General features: G+C 33.7%; 3 protein-coding genes across 3 annotated transcripts; 2 read left to right on the forward strand and 1 right to left on the reverse strand.

Moving 5' to 3' along the window:
- Nucleotides 1–165: 165 nt before the first annotated feature.
- Nucleotides 166–1,389, forward strand: LOC135127246 (ER membrane protein complex subunit 2-like). The gene is made up of 5 exons (XM_064053669.1): nucleotides 166–287; nucleotides 340–453; nucleotides 500–794; nucleotides 840–1,092; nucleotides 1,145–1,389. Exons 1-5 carry the CDS (start codon nucleotides 272–274, stop codon nucleotides 1,301–1,303), a joined length of 837 nt encoding a protein of 278 aa, XP_063909739.1. The 5' UTR covers nucleotides 166–271; the 3' UTR covers nucleotides 1,304–1,389.
- A 2-nt stretch (nucleotides 1,390–1,391) lies between these two features.
- On the reverse strand, nucleotides 1,392–2,016 carry LOC135127247 (NADH dehydrogenase [ubiquinone] 1 alpha subcomplex subunit 13). Its single transcript, XM_064053670.1, has 2 exons — nucleotides 1,889–2,016; nucleotides 1,392–1,811 (listed from the first exon to the last, which is right to left on the reverse strand). The coding sequence occupies exons 1-2, from the start codon at nucleotides 1,986–1,988 to the stop codon at nucleotides 1,453–1,455; spliced, it is 459 nt and encodes a 152-aa protein (XP_063909740.1). The 5' UTR covers nucleotides 1,989–2,016; the 3' UTR covers nucleotides 1,392–1,452.
- Nucleotides 2,017–2,079: 63 nt separating this feature from the next.
- Nucleotides 2,080–18,728, forward strand: LOC135127244 (nonsense-mediated mRNA decay factor SMG5-like). Its single transcript, XM_064053666.1, has 4 exons — nucleotides 2,080–2,492; nucleotides 2,543–4,511; nucleotides 17,822–18,083; nucleotides 18,134–18,728. Exons 1-4 carry the CDS (start codon nucleotides 2,422–2,424, stop codon nucleotides 18,523–18,525), a joined length of 2,694 nt encoding a protein of 897 aa, XP_063909736.1. The 5' UTR covers nucleotides 2,080–2,421; the 3' UTR covers nucleotides 18,526–18,728.
- The last annotated feature ends 2,434 nt before the right edge of the window (nucleotides 18,729–21,162 follow it).

Below are 21,162 nucleotides of genomic sequence, written 5' to 3' on the forward strand. Positions count from 1 at the left end.
AAAATAAACGATGGCTCGCGAGTCTACTGAAAAACTTACACTCAGAAAAATCGAGAAAAATATTATCAAAAACACTTGAAAAACTGTCGCTAGTCCGCCCCTGCGTAAAACACCGTTAGTTGTTACCAACATAAGACCCATCTAGGGACAACTGTCGGCCTGTCGGCAGTGACGTGTGTCAAACCATTACACATGTCAATTAAAATTTAATTAAAGGAAAAATGCTGTCAGCGTATTTTAATGAGTAAATTATTTACACAATAAAACAGCAATGACGAACGTAAATAGTAAGTAGTGCAATATTTTCTTCAGTCTCGCACTAATGCGTTTATGCCTCAGGCAGTTTAGACCAGCTGAGAGTCTGGAGAGAAAACAACGACCGAAAAAGCAGAGAAATAATAGAAATATGGATCAGAAATCTAAACTCGAACGTACAGAAACTGGGAAAAGAGAGTAAGTTCCAGTTTGCTAATTACTCGCGTAAAATCCGCGCTTTTAGAACCTCTGGTTTTGGAGCAAGTGTGCATAGCAGCCCTAGATTGCAACGAACTGGGCATCGCTCAAAAGTGCATTCAAGAGCTATACAAAGACTTTCCTAAAAGCCTAAGAGTGAAAAAATTCGAGGCCATGTTTCTAGAAGCCCAAGAAAAATACGAAGAAGCGATTGAAATCTTAGACAACATTATAAAGCATGATGAGACCCACAGCGGTGCGAAAAAACGCAAAATCGCTATATTGAAAGCCCAAGGCAGAAACGTGGAAGCCATAAAAGAACTAGCAGATTATCTGAAAATGTGAGGTTAGCTTTTGTGTTTTCTGTAATAATCGGTGGTTTGTAGCTTCATGGCGGATGTTGAAGCTTGGCAGGAACTCAGTGAGCTATACATAACTGAACAAGACTTCAGTAAAGCCGCTTTCTGTGTGGAAGAGTTAATCTTGCACAACCCCCACAACCATTTGTTGCATCAGCGCTATGCAGATATAAAATACACTCAAGGGGGCTTAGAAAATATAGAAATCGCGCGTTCGTATTACTGCCAAGCAGTTAAACTGAACCCTAACAACATGAGGGCCCTGTATGGTCTATACTTGGTGGGTGCCCCATTTTATAACACTCATAAAACTTGTAATTTGTCAATTACAGGCCACCACTGCGATCGCAACATCACAGAAGTGTTCATCTCAAAAGAAAAAAGAAGCGTTGAAATTATCAGAGTGGGTTTTGGATGAAATTCAAAGCCAGTACAAAGATGTGGAGGTTAGTGATATGGAGGAGCGACTAGGGGCACTACAATTAAATTAAGCACTCAGTAGTAATTGTTGTTGGTTGATGTTCTTGTTCACTAAATGTTACGTGGTTTTTGTGGAATAAAGATTCTAAAGAAGTAACCTTAATTACAATCAATATATTAACAAAATTAAAATACACACAACTACTGCAGCCCGTGCGATTTACGACCACTGTCTGATGAAAGCCCTTCTGTTAAATTCTTTCCAAGGGGTGTGAACATAGTATCCTTGCATCATGGGGTCAATCAACTTGTCTTTATCGACAGTTTTGTACAAAGGCTCTCCGTAGTAAGTACCCACTTCCCAACCTTCTACGTTCTTCATCAACTCGGCTTCCTCGTCCCGATTTCTTCTGAGTTGTTTCAAGTATTCGCGGTCGCGTTCGGCTAAGAGCAAGGGAAAAATTGCGAAGCGGCCAGAACGCATTTCAATCTCGTTCCGGTGCAGTCGTTTGCAATTCAGGTAGTAGAGAAAGCCCGCGGCGGCGGTCATCCCCAAATAACCCCCGATTAGAGCCCAACCTAAAAGTGAGGTTAGGTAATTACATAACATATTCATAGTTAAAATCGTAAAAAACGGAAATTAATGGATGGATTACCGCTGAAATATGTTTTCGCGGGGATTCTTTTGTAACTTATGGGTTTGTAGCCCCCCTCAGGGGGCATATCTTGTTTTTTCGCACTGGCTGAAGTAGCCATTTGTTTTTTATTGACAGTTAAACAATGGCGGCGGAATCTGTCAAAGCCGGTTATTTTGTTACAGATTTCTAGCACGATTTTCACGATTTTAATTTTTATTTCAACTAATTTGTAGATTTTACTCTAGTGGAGAAGCCAGTCGTGCTAAGTGGGTATTATTGTGTCGATTTTCTAGCTTGGTTGATTTTATTTTGTAGTTTTTGCTGCAAAGTTCGTTTCGCCGCTAGATGGTGCCACCATTTTTAATCAAAAAATCATGTGGCAATGGACATATTTGTATGATTTGATAAGAAATTGTGATGGTGTCAAAACATATTTGTGAAATTAATAATGATATAAAAATGAGTTGTGTGACCAATCGGTATTTGGAATCGATAATCGAGATTATAAGAAATTTGTTGAATTCTTGACCGGGGTAACAACATGAGTTGAAATGAAGAAAGTTAAAAATTCCACAGATATTCACCAAAAACAGGGCCAGGAGCTGTCTAAAAAGCTGTATAGGTGGGTGGTACGTCACGCCTTATCAGTGTCTAACCTCACTCTCTCCTCAGATCAACAACCGAACATGCTAAACGTTTAGACGATGCTCGAAGCTGCGCCCGAACCATCGGCGACTTGTTCACCCCAAGTCTGCAAATCAAGCGTCGAAAATTTTGCGAGTACTGCGAACAGCTGATTTTTTCCGACCCCATGTTGTATGGGAAGAAGGGCGAAGAACTGCTTTGGCGCAAGGGGTATTACGACGTGGTTTCTACGGCGAAGAAGCTGAAAAAGAGGGAGTATAGTCAGGAGGAGATATGCAACTTGCAGACGCACATTAACGCCGGAATTGGCTTCTACCACCACTTGATCTCTAGGTTGCAGTGCGAATTTAACCTAGATTTGACCCATGTGATAGATTTTTCTGTCGAGTCACAGGCCAACAGTGACGTCAGAAGCGATTGTTTGGATTGGGCGACTTCGTCCGTACATCAGTGTTTGATTTATTTGGGGGATTTGAGTAGGTACCGGCTCGAGGTTAACCCAAAAAGCGAGCCCATTTTGGCGTTTCGGTATTATTTACAAGCAATTTCGTTCAAGTCGGACCACGGGATGCCCCACAACCAAATGGGGACTCTAGCGATGAATAGAAACAAATTCTTAGATGCGGTTTATCATTACATGCGTTGTTTGGCTTGCACGGTTTCCTTTGAAGGAACCATCAATAATTTGCATAGCTTGTTTGATAAAAATTCCAAGTACTTGGAACAGTTACCACTAGAACCAAACCCCGACTGTATTTCCCAGACTGACAAAAACGACCAACTTAAACGCTTCATCGCTAGGTTCCTTCTCCTAATAGACATATGGTACTTTAACAAAAAAGTCACCAAAGTATACAGTTTGTGTCACCAGACTTACAAAGACCTTGAAGAATGTTTATCTTTATTGAAAACGACAAACGAGAGCTGTGAATCCCCCACGGAGAGCGAAACCGACTCCGTTACGTCACCAGAACTGCTAAGCAACGATATGATTTTCAAAATCGTAGTAATCTGCCTCCTCTGCATCTCCAAACTCCAAAAAACCGGCCACAATCAAGTTTCCACCGCCGTTGCTTTCACCCTTGCCATTTACTCCCAATTGGTCCAAAACGTGACCAACCACATCCACGAAAGCGTCCTAAACTACCCCCTACCAGAAGTCGAAGTAAAAATGGAGCAGACAAACGGAATCGTTACCGATCTCCTGAAGAAGAACCACCGAAAACGAAACACTTCGAAACTGCGACGCCGTAAAGCTTTACCGGTCGAGATCGAGTCGGACGCCAGCGAAGGGGAAGACCCGGCCGAAGCCGAATCCGCGGCGAGTTCGGACGACGACGACTCGTTTGTTTCCGACGACGAGAATATTCTGGCGGAATCGTCCGACGAGGAGTCGGACGTGAAGAAATCCGACGATTCTGTGAAAGAAGAGAATAAAGAAAACGGGACTGAGAACGAAGACAAAGTCGATGTGATTAAGAAAATCAAACGGATGGATGTTAACGATATGCTCGAGATTATCACAGAAGAGGGATCTTTGCAAGCTGTTAAGGTGATAAATGATTGGTTGATGCAGGATACGGAAATTATTAAGTCATGCGGGACGAATACTAGGAGTTTGTTGCGACAGATCACAAATATGTTGAATTTGATTAATATTAATATCAAAAGTTCAAAGATATCTGGGATCAAGTTGAATGTCGCTAGTGTGATCAAGAATGAAGAGAAAATCCCGTTGAGCGAAGATATCGTCTTGAAAGGGGTTGAGATTTTGGCGAAAGCTCACAACGACTTGGATTGGAATTACTTGCATAAGCATGGGATGAACACTAAGGAGGAAAGTGTTACTAGGATCATAAAATTTATGTCGTTTGGGAAATTTTTGACTAGTATTGAGGAGACGGGTATTACTTTTGATGAAGATAAGAATGTTTTTGTTTGCAAGTGTGAAGATAATGAGGAGGAGAAGCCGTCGAATGCCATTGTTGAAGATCTAGTAAGTATTTCTAAATGTATGAGTATCAGAGTTGTTGGAATTTATTTCACTATTACGTTTCACGCTACATAAAACTGTTATGTCTCAATTATCCGTAAGAATAACACCTGTTATGCCTGAAGCGTCCGCATGCCCGGGATTTGTTATGCTTCAGCCACCACTTTATTTAAAATTTTAAAATATGAGTTTATACGGTGCTCACTTTCGCTCTGGACAAGAATCTCTGGAGAAAAAGTGGTAGTTTTAATGGTACAATTTGAGCCCAAGGAAAATAATACAACTCGCTGCTCTTGCTAAAAAAGTGGCGATGTGATGTAATACAGACTCGGTATACATAATTACAACTTTGTTTCGTGAAATGCGGTGGAAAATCAGAATGAGTCATATTAAATTAGCACTACACGTTTTAACCTTATGGTTATGTTCTCATTTCCTTTAATAAATTCCAAGCAATCCACTTTGATGTTTTTTATCGTTTGGTAGCAATCTGATTTCGCGTTTTTGTTTTATCCAAGCGAATTTTGTCGGTGTAGCCTTGAAGTTTACACTGATTTCGTTTTTTTAGTGACGTCGTTTACACCGTTAAATCTTATAAATCAAATTTATTTTTCCATGGTTTATGAATCAAAATTTGGCTAATGAAAAACTTACATTGGTAAATGTTGTTTAAATTTTATAAAGGAAGATACTCCTTCAAATGTTTTAAGGTTATCGCAAGGATGGTAAATCGTGAATCAAAGTTTTTCCGTTTATGCTCTCTTCAAGAAATGTTTATCTCATTTTATAATTTTGCCGAAGTTTCCTTATTTTACAGAATTACATACTTTTTGCATGTGTGATTCGTGAACCCGTGTTGAGATTTTACGCAAAACGTCAAAATTTTTGGGGAACAAATCAAAATTGTATAACATTTTACAATTTAATTTTGAAATTGCTAAACTAGTGCTCTGAAATCATGAACGCTTTGAGGTTATAGGAAGAATTTTTCAATTTTCGATAACTCAAGTTTTTGAATTTTAGGTCACTAGATTTTAGATTTCTTGAGGTTTTTTTTTTTTCAATTTTTGGAATTAGCGATTTTCGGTTTTTCGATTTGTTCATTTTTCGAAATTCGAATTTTCGATTTTTATACTTTTCGCCTCTTCATTTTCTCGATTTTTCAGTTTTTCGTTTTTCCGATTTTTTTAATGTGCCTTTTTTTCAATGTTCAATTTTCGAAAGTTCGAATTTTCAATTTTTCGATATTTCAATTTTTTTAAATTCTATTTCTCGATTTTTCAATTTTTCTATTTTTCGACTTTCTATTTTTCGATTCTTAAAGTTTTCGATTTTTCGCAATTTTCGGTTTTCCCATTTTTCAAATTTTCGTTTTTTCGAATACTTAATTCATTGAATTTTTGATTTTTCGTTATTCGAATTTTCAATTCTACAATTTTTCCGTTTTTGATTTTCAATTTTTAGATTTTAGAATTTTTGCGTTTCCGATTTTTCGAATTTTCGTTTTTTCAAATACTTAATTAATTTAATTTTTGATTTTCGGTTTTCAATTTTTGATAACTCAAATTTTTGGATTTTAGGTCACTCGATTTTAGATTTCTCGAGTTTTTTTTTTTCGATTTTTGAAATTACCGATTTTCGGTTTTTCAATTTCTTCATTTTTCGAAATTCGAATTTTCGATTTTTATACTTTTCGCCTCTTCATTTTCTCGATTTTTCAGTTTTTCGTTTTTCCGATTTTTTGAATACCTTTTTTTAATTTTCAATTTTTTAAATTCTCTTTCTCAATTTTTCTATTTTTCGACTTTCTATATTTTCAAAGTTCGAATTTTCGATTTTTCGATATTCGATTTCTCAATTTTTTTAAATTCTATTTCTCGATTTTTCTATTATTCCATTTTTCGATTTTTTGACTTTTATATTTCGAGTCTTGGAGTTTTGTTTTTGTGCAATCGTCGTTCGAACTTTGGATTTTTCCGTTTTTGAATCATTTCTATTCTTAGATTTTCGAATTTTCGGTTTTCTGATTTTTCGAATTTTCGTTTTTTCGAATATGTACTTAATTCATTGAATTTTTGATTTTTCGATATTCGAATTTTCAATTGTACGATTTTTCAAACCTTCGATTTTAAATTTTTTGGATTTTCGATTTTTCAATTTTTCCATTCTTCAATTTCTATACTTTTCAATTTTTCCACTTTTCGATTTTTCGATATTCCAATTTTCAATTTGTTTCCTTTTCGATTTCCCGATTTTTCCATTTTTCAGTATTTCAAATTTTCGATTTTGAATTTTTTTGAATTTTCGACTTTCAGTTTTTCGATTTATCGATATTTCCAATTTTCGATTTTTCAAATTTTCAGTTTCCGATTTTTTCATTGTTCGAATTTTCCGAAATCTCGATTTTAGAGTAGTTGATTTTTCGGTTTTTTGATTTATGATTTTTAGATTTTCAAATTTTTGGTTTTCCGATTTTTGGATATTCGAATTTTCAATTTTTTCTTTTCGATTTCTCGGTTTTTAAATTTTTCAATTGTTTTTTTTTTCAAATTTTCGATTGTTCGAAGTTTTTATCTTCAATTTTTTGATTTTTCGATTTTCAATTTTTTCATTCTTGAATTTCGTGGCTTTTCAATTTTTTTACCTTTCGAATTTTCAATGTTTCCGTTTCGATTTCCCGATTTTTCAATTTTTCGATATTTGAAAGTTTCGATTTTTATTTTTTTTTGAATTTTCGATATTTCAGTTTTCGAATTTTCGATTATTCGATATTCAACTTGTCAATTTTTTAATTTCGATATTTCGAGTTTTCAAATTTTCCATTTTTCGATTTTAGAATTTTCCATTTTTCAACTTTTGATGTCTTTTTTTTTGTTTCAATTCTTGGATTTTTGATTTTTCGAAATCTCGATTTTCGAATTCTTGATTTTTCGGTTTTTTGTTTTATGATTTTTAGATTTTCAAATTTGTGGGTTTCCAATTTTTGGATATTCGAATTTGCAATTTTTTTCTTTTCCATTTCCCGATTTTTAAATTTTTCTTAACGATTTTTCAAATTTTCGATTATTCGAAGTTTTTATTTTCGAGTTTTCAACTTTTTTATTTTTCGATTTTTTTATTCCTCGAGTGTTTCGATTTTAGGTACTAGAATTTTCAATCCTTTTACTTTTCAATTTTTGGATTTTTTAAATTTTGGGTCTTTCGATTTCTCGAAGTTTCAGTGTTTCCCATTTTTCAATCTATTTGATTTTTAATTTGTTTTAAAAGTCAAAAAATCGAGGGATGGAAGAATCGAAAAGTCGTAAAATCAAAAAATCCAGAAATTGAAAAACAGTGAAACCCAAAAATTGAAAAATCGGGAAATTGAAATTTGCGATTTTTTTGTTTTTAATTTTTACGGTGTTTCAAGCAGTTTGTGGATTTTCCGATTTTTCGAATTTTCGATTTGTGTCTTTCTCTGTTTTTCAGTCATTCAAATTTGCATTTGTAAATTTTTTAGATTCTTCATTTTTTCCTCGATTTTTCGATTTCGGGATTTTTGAATTTTAGATTTTTCAAATTTTCGAATTTTTGATGTTTCGAATTCTTGGAAATTTTAATTTTTCAATTTTTAAATTTTAGTTTTTTAATGATTCGATTTCTCGATCTTTCGATTTTTCGACTTCTCAGTTTTAGATTTTGGGTTTCTCAATTTTTCGACTTTCAATTTTTTCGTTTTTCAATTAAAAATTTTTGAGATTTTCACTTTTTCGAGTTTTCGATGTTTCGATTTCTCGAGTTTTCTTTTTTTTACTTTTCGATTTTTAAATTTTCAATTTTCCATGTTTTCCATTTTTTGATTTCTCGATTTTTCGGTTTTTCGATCCTTCAATTTTTCGATTCATCAGTTTTTGGATATTTTGATTTTTCAGTTTTAGTTAAGTTTTATACACATTTTGCGATTTTTCGATTTGTCAGTTCTTCTAAATTTTCCATTCTTCAATTTTTCGAATTTTAAAATTCTAGATTTTCAGTTTTTTAATGTTTCGATTTCTCCATCTTTCGATTTTTCTACTTCTCGGTTGTAATTGATAAATCCAAAATTTGAAAAATTAAAAATCGAAAGTTCAAAAAATCGTGGAATTGAAAATCAAAAAAAAAATTCGAAAAGTACGATTGCGAAAAACTGAAAAATCTAAGAATCGAAATATAGAAAAAATGAAATATGAAAGTCGAAAAATTGAAAATCGAAAAGTAAAAAAATTGGAAATTCGAATATCCAAAAATCGAAAAGTTAACAAATTGAAAAATCTAAAAATTGAAGAATGTCAAATCTGAAAAAGGCAAGAATTCAAAAAATCAAAAATCGAAAACTCGAGGAATCAAAAAATCGAAAAGTAAAAAAGTTGAAAAATCGAAAAACTGAATAATGAAAAAATTAAAAATCGAAAAATCAAAAAATTTAAAATAAAAACTTCGAACAATCGAAAAGAAAAAAATTGGAAATTCGAATATCCAAAAATAGAAAAACCAAAAATTTGAAAATCTAAAAATCATAAATCAAAAAACCAAAAAATCAAGAATTCGGAAAACGAGATCTCGAAAAATCAAAAATCCAAGAATTTAAATATAAAAAAACGACAAGTCGAAAAATGGAAAATTTGAAAAATCGAGATATCGAAATTAAATAATTGAAAATTTTAATATCGAACAATCGAAAATTCGAAAACTGAAAATTCGAATATCAAAAAATCGAAAAGTAGAAAAATTGAAAAGTTTAGAAAATGAAGAATGGAAAAATTGAAACATCGAAAATCCAAAATATTTAAAATCGAAGGCTTGAAAAATCGTAGAATTGATAATTTGAATATGGAAAAATCAAAAATTCAATGAATTAAGTATTCGAAAAAACGAAAATACCGAAAATTCGAAAATCAAAAACGGAAAAATCGAAAATTCGAAATCGACGATTGCGAAAAATCGAAAACTCCAAGAATCGAAAAATAGAAAGTCGAAAAATGGAAAGATCGAGAAATAGAATTTAAAAAAATTGAGAAATCGAATATCAAAAAATCGAAAATTCGAACTTTCGAAAATTGAACATTGAAAAAAGGAAAATTCAAAAAATCGAAAAACTGAAACATCGAGAAAATGAAGAGGCGAATTCCAAAAATCGAAAAAAAAACTCGAGACATCTAAAATTGAGTGAGCTAAAATTCAAAAATTAGATAAATTAAATGTTCGAAAAATCGGAAATCGAAAAATTGTTCATATAGTGTTGGACTCATCTTATCTGACCTAAGCTGACCTGACCTGACCTGACCTGACCTGACCTGACCTGACCTGACCTGACCTAACTTAACTCGCTTTGCCGCGGCCGGGTCAAGTGATAACCTGACTTAACCTGATTTGATCTAACCTGACTTGAATTGATCCGATTTGACTTATTACAGACTGTTCAAGAGCGTCCTCAAAGATCATTCTTGAATGTCAGAGTACATTTTTTTATAAATTTGTCACCAAATGAGATAAGAATAAAACATTCTGTCCACACAAATCAAATTTAATTTAAAAATTCTAAACGCTTCTTCAATTTAGGCACTCTCCAACGACTTTTTGCCAAAAAAAATCAAATCAAATTACCTCCCCTTGCACCCAACCCTCAAACCCTATTAAACCCTCAAACTTTTCCACAAACCAGCCGCCACGTAACAAGTTGAAGAAGTGTAGCCATTCGATGTCGGATGGCGCGGTATCGCCAAGGGAACAAATACCACTCTCATTACCGCGCCGCTGGTCCGGAAACGATGCGCGGATGCGACTCCGGAATGCGTCCGGAGTGTGTTCATGCGGCGAAATGCGCTCGATTCCATATAGATGCAAATGAGTCTGCTGGTGCGATTTCAGCGGCAATTTTCACGAAATGCGCGTAATTACATCGCTTCCGGTTTGTAGAGTTCGCGCGCGTCTCGCCGTGTTTAATTAAGACAACCCCAAACGTGCGAAGAACGAGGGGGCGGGAAGGGTCGTGTACTTTTGGAATTCTTATGAGATGTGGGATTCAATCCCGACATCACGCCGAGGATATCGGATTGCGAGAGCATGGAATTAATTAGTCGCGAGTCGATTCAGAGGCGAAATTTGACGGGAGGATTTCCGGGGGGTTTTTCTGACACCGAACCACCAAGAGAGAGGAAAAGTCGTCGAAAAGAAACGGAAAATGCGTTTTATATCAGAGCGTTGATTTGGATCCACTAAAATTTGATTGACCTTACGGGAACTCGCTGTAGAGGAGATATAACAATTTTTCCCTTTTTTCTATGAGAAAATGATATTAATATAGATGTATTATACATCAAACTGCAGCTTTTTTGTGTTCTGAGCCCCTGAAAACAGTCCAATTCAACAAAAAAATGTGACAGAGAAATTTCGTAAAAAGCGCCATTGTCTTATGATTTTTTCTATTTTTTGAGTGTTAAAACATCATAGAATCGCTTGAAAATTCTCACACAGTCAAAGTAACGTATTTTAAAGGCCCCTGTTGTATTTTTTACTAAAATGAAAATATACCATAAATTAATTCAAAATACGTGGAATGATTTTTAACAAAAACGAACAATTACTGAAAAAAATGGGCTTGAATTCAACACAGTTTGACTGGTTAGTTCAGGGCCACTACGTTAAAGTAATTATTATTACCGTTCTCAGCTGATTTTTCTAAGTCATAACGATAAATTCGATTTTATACAAATCGTCCGGAAGAATCAACGCTATTGTGTCGATTGTTATGGAGTTATAGACGGGAAAAATGGGCTCTCAACAACATGCACAGTGCTTGAAGTGTTTATGTTTGTACATTGGAAGAATGTCACGTACAATAAATTTGTTTTTTTTTATTCGAATGAGTTTATCGCGTCACAACAGAGCACTAAACTCATTAATAACCCTCAATTGAACAAAATGTTCTGAATATTAATATTATAATTCTTATTTTATCATTATTTTATTATTATAAAGACGTGCGTTTTCTCACATTTTAGAAAAAATGGGTTGGTACGTTCATAATTTGATTAATAAAAAAAAATGCCGCTTCTTTGAAAAGTTATAAAATTTAATTTTGCGATTTTGTTTTTTACCACTATAAAGTGAAAACCAGTGGCATAAATAACAACTCCAAACATTCGAAAAATCGAGAACTCGAGAAATCAAAAAATTGAAACACTGAACAATCGAGTCGAAAATTTGAGAAATCGAAAAATAAAAAAAACTGAAAAATCTGAAAACTGAAGAATGTAAAAATGAAAACTCCAGAAATCAAAAATCGACAAGTATAAAAATTGAAAATTGCAATATTGAAAACCTGCTAAAATAAAATCGATTTTGGCAAATGACATACCTTCCAAGAAAGGAGGGGGTGGGTGGGCGGGGCTAGTACCTGATAAGATAAGAGTCATTTTGGCAAATGACATACTTTCCAAGAAAAGAGAGGGTGGTTGAGCGGGGCTAGTACCTGCTAAGATAAGAGTAATTTTGGCAAATGATATACCCTCAAAGAAAAGAGAGGGTGGATGTGTGGGGCTAGTTAAAAACAGATAGGTCAGAATTTTCCAAAAATGGAACACCAAATCCCCGAAAATTGTTTTAAATAATTTACAAAAAAAATCTCCGGGCTCCCAAAATAATTCACCGTGGGTACCCAAGAGTCCAAAAGTAAAAAAAAATGAAATCTAAAAACTGAAGAATGGAAAAATTGAAAAATCGGAATTTCAAAAAATCAAAAATCGAAAATTTGAAAAATCGAACAATTGAGAAATCGAAAAGGAGACAAATTGGAAATTTCTGAATATCGAGAAAACGAAAATCCAAGAAATCGGAAGAAAACCAAAAGTTCCATAATGTAAAAATCGAAAATCGAAAAATCCAAGAATCAAAATAAAGAAAAAATGAAATATTCAAAGTCGAAAAATGGAAAATTCCTATGTGTCAAACAAAGACAAAATTGTATTTTTGTAATAACAAAATATAAAGCAAATCAATTTTATTTTCCTTTACATTTAGCCCAGAAGGGGTGCCTTAACTTCAGGGGCCAATGCGGCCAGTACGGACAATGTAAAATATATTTACAACAGATAACCGACGGGAAAAATGGCCTCTCAACAACATGCACAGTGCTTGAAGTGTTTATGTTTGTACATCGGAAGAATGTCACGTACAAATTTGTTTGATTCGAATCACTTCAAAATAGCACTAAAATTATTAATAACCCTCAATTGAACAACATTTTCCGAGTACTATTTTTATAATTCTTATTTTATCATTATTTCATTATTATAAAGACGTGCGTATTCTCACATTTTTGAAAGGGGGGTTCAAGGTCATTTCGACGTAACTTTCCTCGCTCTAGAAGTTAAAGCCGCTTTTTTGAAAAATCATAAAATTTGATTTTGCGATTTTGTTTTTTAAAAATTCGAAAAGTAGAAAAAATCGAAAAATCGAAACACTGAAGAGTCGAGTTGAAAATTTGAGAAAAGTCTGAAAACTGAAGACTGTAAAAATTGAAAAATCAAGAAATCGAAAATGAAAAGGTTGAATGATCGAAAATTTGAGTATCGAACATTGAAAACTCCAGAAATCAAAAATCGAAAAGTATAAAAATTGAAAATTTCAATATTGTAAATTAGTACCTGCTAAAATAAGACAGATTTTGGCAAATGACATACCTTCCAAGAAAAGAGAAGGTGGGTGGGCGGGGCTAGTACCTGCTAAGATAAGAGTGATTTTGGCAAATGAGATGCCCTCTAAGAAAAGAGAAGGCTGATGGGCAGGTCTAGTACGTACTAAAATAAGACTAATTTTGGCAAATGATATACCCTCTAAGAAAAGAGAGGGCAGATGGGTGGGGCTAGTTAAAAACAGATAGGTCAGAATTTTCCAAAAATAGAACACCAAAATCCCCGAAAATTGTTTTAAATAATAAAAAAAAAAAAAATTCCGGGCTTCCAAAATAATTCACCATGGGTACCCAAGAGTCCAAAAGTAAAAAAAAATGAAATCTAAAAACTGAAGAATGTAAAAATTGAAAAATCGGAAATTCAAAAAATCAAAAATCCTAAATTTGAAAAATCGAACAATTGAGAAATCGAAAAGGAAACAAATTGGAAATTTTTAAATATAGAGAAAACGAAATTCCAAGAAATCGGAAGAAAACCAAAAGTTCGATAATGTAAAAATCGAAAATCGAAAAATACAAGAATTAGATTAAAGAAAAAATGAAATATTCAATGTCGAAAAATGGAAAATTCCAATGTGTCAACAAACGCTCAAGCGAAGACAAAATTGTATTTTTGTAATAACCAAATTAAAAACAAATAAATTATATTTTCCTTTACATTTAGCCCAGAAGGGGTCCCTTAACTTCGGGGGCCTAAACGGCCAGTACCGACAATGTAAAATATATTTGCAACAGATAACCGACGGGAAAATGGCCTCTCAACAACATGCACAGTGCTTGAAGTGTTTATGTTTGTACATCAGAAGAATGTCACGTACAATTTTGTTTGATTCGAATCACTTCAAAACAGCACTAAAATTATTAATAACCCTCAATTGAACAAAACTTTCCGAGTACTATTTTTATAATTCTTATTTTATCATTAGTTCATTATTATAAAGACGTGCGTTTTCTCACATTTTCGAAAAAATGGAGTGGTACGTTCTTAAATTGATCGATACAAAAATTGATTCAAGGTCATTTCGACGTAACTTTCCTCGCCCTAGAAGTTAAAGCCCAATAAACGCCCCGTTTTTGAAAAATCATAAAATTTGATTTTGCGATTTTGTTTTTTAAAAAATCGAAAAATCGAAACACTGAAGAGTCGAGTTGAAAATTTGAGAAAAGTCTGAAAACTGAAGAATGTAAAAATTGAAAAATCAAAAAATCGAAAATGAAAAGGTTGAATTTGAGTATCGAAAATTGAAAACTCCAGAAACCAAAAATCGAAAAGTATAAAATTTGAAAATTCCAGAATTGGAAATTAGTACCTGCTAAAATAAGACAGATTTTGGCAAATGACATACCTTCCAAGAAAAGAGAGGGTGGGTGGGCGGGGCTAATACCTCCTAAGATAAAAGTGATTTTGGCAAATGAGATACCTTCCAAGAGAAGGGAGGGTGGGTGGGAGGGGCTACTACCTGCTAAGATAAGAGTGATTTTGGCAAATGAGATGTCCTCTAAGAAAAGAGAGGGGGTGGGTGGGCGGGTCTAGTACCTGTTAAGAAAAGATTTTCGATTTCTCAATTGTTCGATTTTTCAAATTTTCAATTTCTGATTTTTTGAATTTTTCCATTCTTCAATTTTTAGTTTTCAATTTTTTTACTTTTGGACTTTTGGGTACCCATAGTGTATTATTTTGGGAGTCCGTGGAGATTTTTCTGTAAATTATTTAAAACAATTTCCGAGGACTTTGGTGTTCTGTTTTTGCAAAACTCTGATCTACCTGTTTTTGAGTTAATTTTGGGACCCCGTTTTTCTTTCTTTTTTTTTTTTGGAAAATTTAAAACAATTTTGAGGTTTTAGGTATGCCTGTTCGGAAAGAACTTGAAAGTGCTTTGGAGCCTCTAATGTCTTCTCTTATAATAATTTGATTAAATTTCTTAGAGGATACGTCATTTGATAAAATCAGTATTATCTTAACAGGTACTATCCTCACCCGCCCACGCTCTATTTTCTTAGAGAATATGTCATTTGCCGAAATCGGTTTTATTTTAGTAGGTACTAGCCCCGCCCCCCCCCCTCTTTTCTTAGAGGGGATCTTATTTGCCAAAATCACTCTTATCTTAGCATGTATTAGGCCCGCCCACCCGCCCCCTCTCTTTTCTTAGAGGGCATCTCATTTGCCAAAATCACTCTTATCTTAGTAGGTAGTAGTCCCGCCCACCCACCCTCTCTTCGCTTGGAAGGTATCTCATTTGCCAAAATCACTCTTATCTTAGGAGGTAGTAATCCCGCCCACCCACCCTCTCTTTTCTTGGAAAGTATGTCATTTGCCAAAATCTGTCTTATTCTGGGAGATACTAATTTACAATATGGGAATTTACAATTTTTATACTGTTCGATTTTTGATTTCTGGGGTTTTCGAATGGTACAAACTGCAAGTCGAGATCTTGAACCATTTTAAAATCGTGACCTGTAATCTTGAAAAATAATTTTTGAGATGGGACTTAAAGTCGATTTTGGTTGAAATTGAATTAATATTCAACACTGATGGCAGAAATGAATTGTACACCACAAATTTAGTCTAGAAGCTTAAATTCAGATAGATCGGAAGAGTTTAATTTTTTCAGCTCGTTTTCTGTGATTGCAAAAGTTTTATATTTTCGAAAATATAAAAATCGAAAATCGAAACATCCAAGAATCAAAATACAGAATGTTGAAAAATGGAAAATTCCAAAATCTAAAAATTGAAAAGTCGAAAGGTCGAAAAAACAAGAAATCGAAATATTGAGAAAAAAACCTCGAAAAATCGAAACATTAAAAGATCGAAAATCAGAGAAATGGACAAACCAAAAAATCTAAAGTTAAAATATCGAAAAACTGAAAAATCCACGAATCGATAAATTCCCAAAATTGAAGATTTGAATAATTGTTGAATTAAAAATTGGAAAAATCGAAAATGTGACATCTAAATAATTTGACTTACTCATGAATTTTTTTGAGACGTAGAGAGAGTATAAGCAAATTTATAAAATATTAATACAGTGATAAATCACAAGTATAAACTCATTATATTTTGCACATTTAAGATAGGATTTATTCAGCAATATTTTGAAGTGACGTCATCAATTTTTTAGATGGGGGATGAGCATTTATACATTTTGATCAAAAATTTAACATGCTTATGATAACTTTAAAACATCTCCAAGATTTCAAAGCATTCGGTTCTGCTAATTATCTAGGTATTCAAGAAAATCTAATTTAAGAAAAATGTATTCGGCCGCTAATATAGCAATAATAAACAAAATCAAGATAAAATTCGTAAACTACGAAAGTATATTATTACGTACAAAATCGGTCGAAAAAACAGAGAAGTCCATGGACTCGATTACAATACTTCCTTAGCTTACGCTATTTTTAAAAAATCACCCTACTTTTTGCTTTAAAATATTATCTCAAAAAGTTCAAATGCAAAATTATCTCTAATCAAACCAGGAAATTTTAATCCTTGTCCACTTTATTGTATCAAAGTGTTTTGGGATTATGGAAACCCGCAATGAGGAGGCGGAGCAATCTAATATCCCTCGCTTTTGACAGTTCATAGATCTTTCTTTAGCAAATTGTTTATTGGTGAATAAAAATATGTTTGTAAAAAGTGTATTTAAGTACCAACGGAAGAGCATTGAATTTTATTCATATTCTTAAAAAAAAAATTTTGGGAAAATGGAGTGAGCCGTTCATTAATTTTTTGAGCTGCCTGTATAAGCAAATCTAAAAAATATGAATGCAAGGATAAATCACAAGTAAAAACTCATCATATTTTGCATAATTTGGGTAGAATTTATTCGGCAAAATTTGATATATATTTTGATTAACAATTTACCATGCTTACAATAACTTTAAAACGTCTGCAAGATTTAAGTATTCAATTTTGCAATTTATTTAATAAAATAAATTGACTGATAAATCACAATGTTTTTCTCTCAAGTGGGAATGGTAACTAATTGAATCTAGGATGTGAAGAAAGTAAAAAAAAGTGCTGATACGATTTATTTCTTATTTGAAAAGAAAAAAAGAGAATGGGTGGGTGGGCGGAGCTTTAACTTTTTCGAAAAATAATCGTAAAATTGAAGAAACGAAAAATTAAAAAATCAAAAATTCACAAGTTGAAATATCGAAACATTGAAGAAATGAAAAAAATTCAAAAACCGAACGTTGCAAAATAAAAATCGAAAAAGTGGAATTATAATCAAGATTTGTGAAAATCAGTCCTATCTTGGCAAATACTAGCCCCGCCCACCCGCCCCGTCCTTTATTTTCTTCTCTCTACTCATTCTAACAACTAGTTTTATTTCTTTCTGTTCAGTATAACATCCACTTTTTATTCAGACTAGATAAAGTCAATTACTGAAATGGAGACGGGGTGGGTGGGCGGGGCTTAATTTGTTCTTCTCTCAAGTGGGAATGGAAACTAGTTGAATCTAGGGTGTGAAAAAAGCTTGATCACGCGGTCTACAATAGTAGATAATTTTTACAATCCCATTTCGTAAAATTTGCATTTTTTATTGAACACAGAAATTCACTTCACTGATACTCTATAAAATAACGTCCTCACTTTCAGGAACAAGAAGCCGAAAGCGGCTCCGTCATCACGGACAAGCTCGACGACAAAGAGGCCGACAATAAGGGCCAGCTTATGAAAATGAAACACATGGGTCAGCTGTGGCTAGCCTCAGAAGTGCGGGCTTTAGAGAGCCGCGTCCGAGGGAAAGCCTCCCTTTCACCGTACCTAGTCTTGGATGCCGACGCTTTAATCAAGTACACCTTCATGGTAAAGCACTTCGTGCACTCGCGCAAATTCATCGTTCTAATACCATCCGCAGGTACGGCGTCCCATTTTGAAAAGTGACAAAATCTTTCATCCCTGTTGTAGTTGTTTCAGCCTTGGACGACCTAAAACGCGAGCAGTCGGAGGCCCGGGACGCCATTCGGTGGCTGGAGTCGCAGTTCCACCGCGGCAACCGGTTTTTCCGGGCCCAGAGACCGCAGGAGAGAGCCGCGATCCCCTTCATCAAGTACCCGAAGAAGAAGGACAAAGAGATGTGCACGTACATCCAGATTATCGAGTGCTGTTATTTTCTGGCCGAGCAGCAGAAAGGCGCCGCTAATTTAATTACGCTCCTCATCGGCAACCAGAACGTATTGTCCAATGGAGAGAATAAGGAGTTTAGTTATGTCGGATTGGCGCAGTCGGCAGGAATTTCGATCGAGTCTATCACACAGTTTTATAGTAAATGGAAAAAGAATTACAAGGCGAGGAGGTGAACGGAGGAGGAGCGGGTTGCGGTTGATGAGCTCATTTTATGATTCGGTTTTTAACGAAAACTGCGAAGGTGGTTTTATTAAAGAAGAAACTTTATTACTGGAATTTTTAACTGTGAACTATAGCGCATTTTATTTCATGTCAACTGATTTTCGTTGTAGTTTTATCTTTTATTTGTCAACAATAAACTAATTTAATCATTCTAGTCGAGAGTTTTACTGGGCGGGGAGACGAGAAAGCTACTCACATTAAGCAGGAGCTAAGTGGTGGAACTGCGGAAATGTTGCAAATGTTTAACATAAACAAATAAATTAAGAAGAGAAAATATAAACATTTTTAAATAAAAGTAGCTGTTGTGGGTTGTCAATGACACATCTTTCGTTTAACACTTCACTAAAATTAGAACTTTTTACAAATCGAGTGTTTACCGTGCTATTATTGACGTAGCAGTGACGTCATAAGGAAAGTTTTTTAAAACAGGGTGTGTAAGCAGCAGAAGAGCTCGAATTACAAACAAATATATTTTTTATTTATTTTATTCTGATTACAAGTGTTTGTAAATGGAATCCGAACCAATATTTGCCACCATGTTTACGTCAAGGAGGCAACTCATTCAACATGGCTCTCGGTGAAGTGTAAATATAACAAATTTCATTTCAATCAGAATTTACTTTCCGATTTTGAGGTACAGAATGCGTTGGACAACACAAACAAAATGAAAAAATACAACTGGCAACATCGCATGTAGTGGATGACCAGTGACATAATAAATATAGAAAGGCTTTGTTACATTGTGCGCAAAATGGCGGAATGTGTTCATAACCGCACACGACGCGACGAAGGGTAATCTAAGCGATGTAATTTATTCTATGATTAATTCAACGTAGTGTTCTAAATTGCCAAGAATGAATTCTTTATCGAACAAAATCGATATTCTACCCGTTAAACTAGGTAACAGTCAGGACAAAGTGATGGAGTGCATGACTAATATCTTTCGCTCGACAAAAAAACGATATTGAGAGTATAAAATTCACCAGTAATGCAAGTCTATGTTCTATTAAACTGGGATGGCAGTTTGATCTCGTGTACTCATAAATCGTGGATTTTCCTAAACCAAAAAAGCCCGATATTTTGAAATTTATGTTCAGAAATTGCTTTGTTACAAGGACCGGAAAGCACATTTTTTGTCGTTTTACTCAGAAGTAAACAAAATTTAAAAAAAAGGAAGTCAAAAAAAGCGACAAGAAAACTAAAAAAGGGGCCCAAAAAATGTAACTAAAATCCAAAAAAATACGAAAAAGGGGTAATAAAAAACGAAAAGAGCGACTAAAAAAAAAAAGTACAAAAATAGGTAAACAACGGTACAAAAAACGACTAAAAAAAAGAACTGACAAAGACAAGATCACAAAATACCGATAAAAAATGGCGGCCAAAAAATGTAACGACAATCCAAAAAAAAAAACGTAAAAAAAGGCTAATAGAAAAATGCAACAAAACGACTAAAGAAAAAGTGAAAAAATCACAAAAAAGAATCCAACAAAAAAAAACGACAAAAAAATGGATCCAAGAAAAGGTGAAAAAAGGGCTAAAAAAAGCGACCAAAAAAAAACTGAGAAGAAAAGGTGAAAAAAGGCAATTAAAAAAGGTAAAAAAACCGGAAAGAAAAAAGGCGACGAATAAAGCGGCAATAAGAAGGTGACATACATACTTAATTACAAAAATGGGTAAACAACGCTACAAAAAACGACTAAAAAAAGTGAACTGACAAAGACAAGATCACAAAATACCGATAAAAAACGGCGGCCAAAAATGTAACGAAAATCCAAAAAAAAAGGTGACAAAAAAGCAACCAAAAATGAGTAAAAATATGACAAAAAAAAGGCGACTAAAAAAATCGGCAAAAAAAAACGAAAAATAGAGCGCAAATAAAGGCTAATAGAAAAATGCAACAAAAAAGTGATATAAAACGACTAAAGAAAAAGTGAAAAAAAGGACAAAAAAATCACAAAAAGAATCCAAAAGAAAACTCACAAAAATCCAACAAAAAAACGACCTAAGAAATTACAAAAAAAATGATCCAAGAAAGGGTGAAAAAAGGACTAAAAAAAGGCGACCAAAAAAACTGAGAAGAAAAGGTGAAAAAAGGCGATTAAAAAGGTGCAAAAATCCGAAAGGAAAAAGGCGACGAATAAAACGACAATAAAAAAGTGACAGAATTAATTACAAAAAAGGTAAAAAACGCGACAAAAAAAGGCTAATTGAAAAATGCAACAAAAAAATTGACAAAAACGACAAAAGAAAAAAAAACTTGATAAAAAAAAGAGAATTCGCAAAAAAATGTCACAAAAATGCGTTTTAAAAAGGCGACAAGAAAACTAGAAAAGAGGGTTACAAAACGAAGGCGAATAAAATATCCAAGAACAAAATAGACAAAATCGCGTCAAAAACGACAAAAAACATTGTCTCAAAAAAGAGCTGACAAAGAAAAGATCTCAAAATCGCGAAAAAATGAGGCCCAAAAAATGTACCTAAAATCCAAAAAAATACGAAAAAGGGGTGATAAAAAAAACGAAAAACGGCGACTAAAAAAAGTCAGAAAAATGGGTAAACAACGTTACAAAAAACAACTAAAAAAAAAG

This window comes from Zophobas morio, unplaced genomic scaffold (genome assembly GCF_036711695.1).
Source record: "Zophobas morio isolate AGI-343-1 ecotype UQ-CSIRO unplaced genomic scaffold, CSIRO_AGI_Zmor_V1 ptg000011l, whole genome shotgun sequence".
Classification (NCBI taxonomy): domain Eukaryota; kingdom Metazoa; phylum Arthropoda; class Insecta; order Coleoptera; family Tenebrionidae; genus Zophobas; species Zophobas morio.

Bases quoted from the DNA above. Each gene is read 5' to 3' on its own strand.
- LOC135127246 (XM_064053669.1), top strand. The intron at 454-499 runs GTAAGTTCCAGT...CCGCGCTTTTAG, and splicing joins ACAGAAACTGGGAAAAGAGA to AACCTCTGGTTTTGGAGCAA. The intron at 795-839 runs GTGAGGTTAGCT...GGTGGTTTGTAG, and splicing joins CTAGCAGATTATCTGAAAAT to CTTCATGGCGGATGTTGAAG.
- LOC135127247 (XM_064053670.1), bottom strand. From the start codon at position 1,988: ATGGCTACTTCAGCCAGTGCGAAAAAACAAGATATGCCCCCTGAGGGG. The intron at 1,812-1,888 runs GTAATCCATCCA...CCTCACTTTTAG, and splicing joins CGCGAAAACATATTTCAGCG to GTTGGGCTCTAATCGGGGGT.
- LOC135127244 (XM_064053666.1), top strand. From the start codon at position 2,422: ATGAAGAAAGTTAAAAATTCCACAGATATTCACCAAAAACAGGGCCAG. The intron at 2,493-2,542 runs GTGGGTGGTACG...CTCTCTCCTCAG, and splicing joins CTGTCTAAAAAGCTGTATAG to ATCAACAACCGAACATGCTA. The intron at 18,084-18,133 runs GTACGGCGTCCC...TCCCTGTTGTAG, and splicing joins CGTTCTAATACCATCCGCAG to TTGTTTCAGCCTTGGACGAC.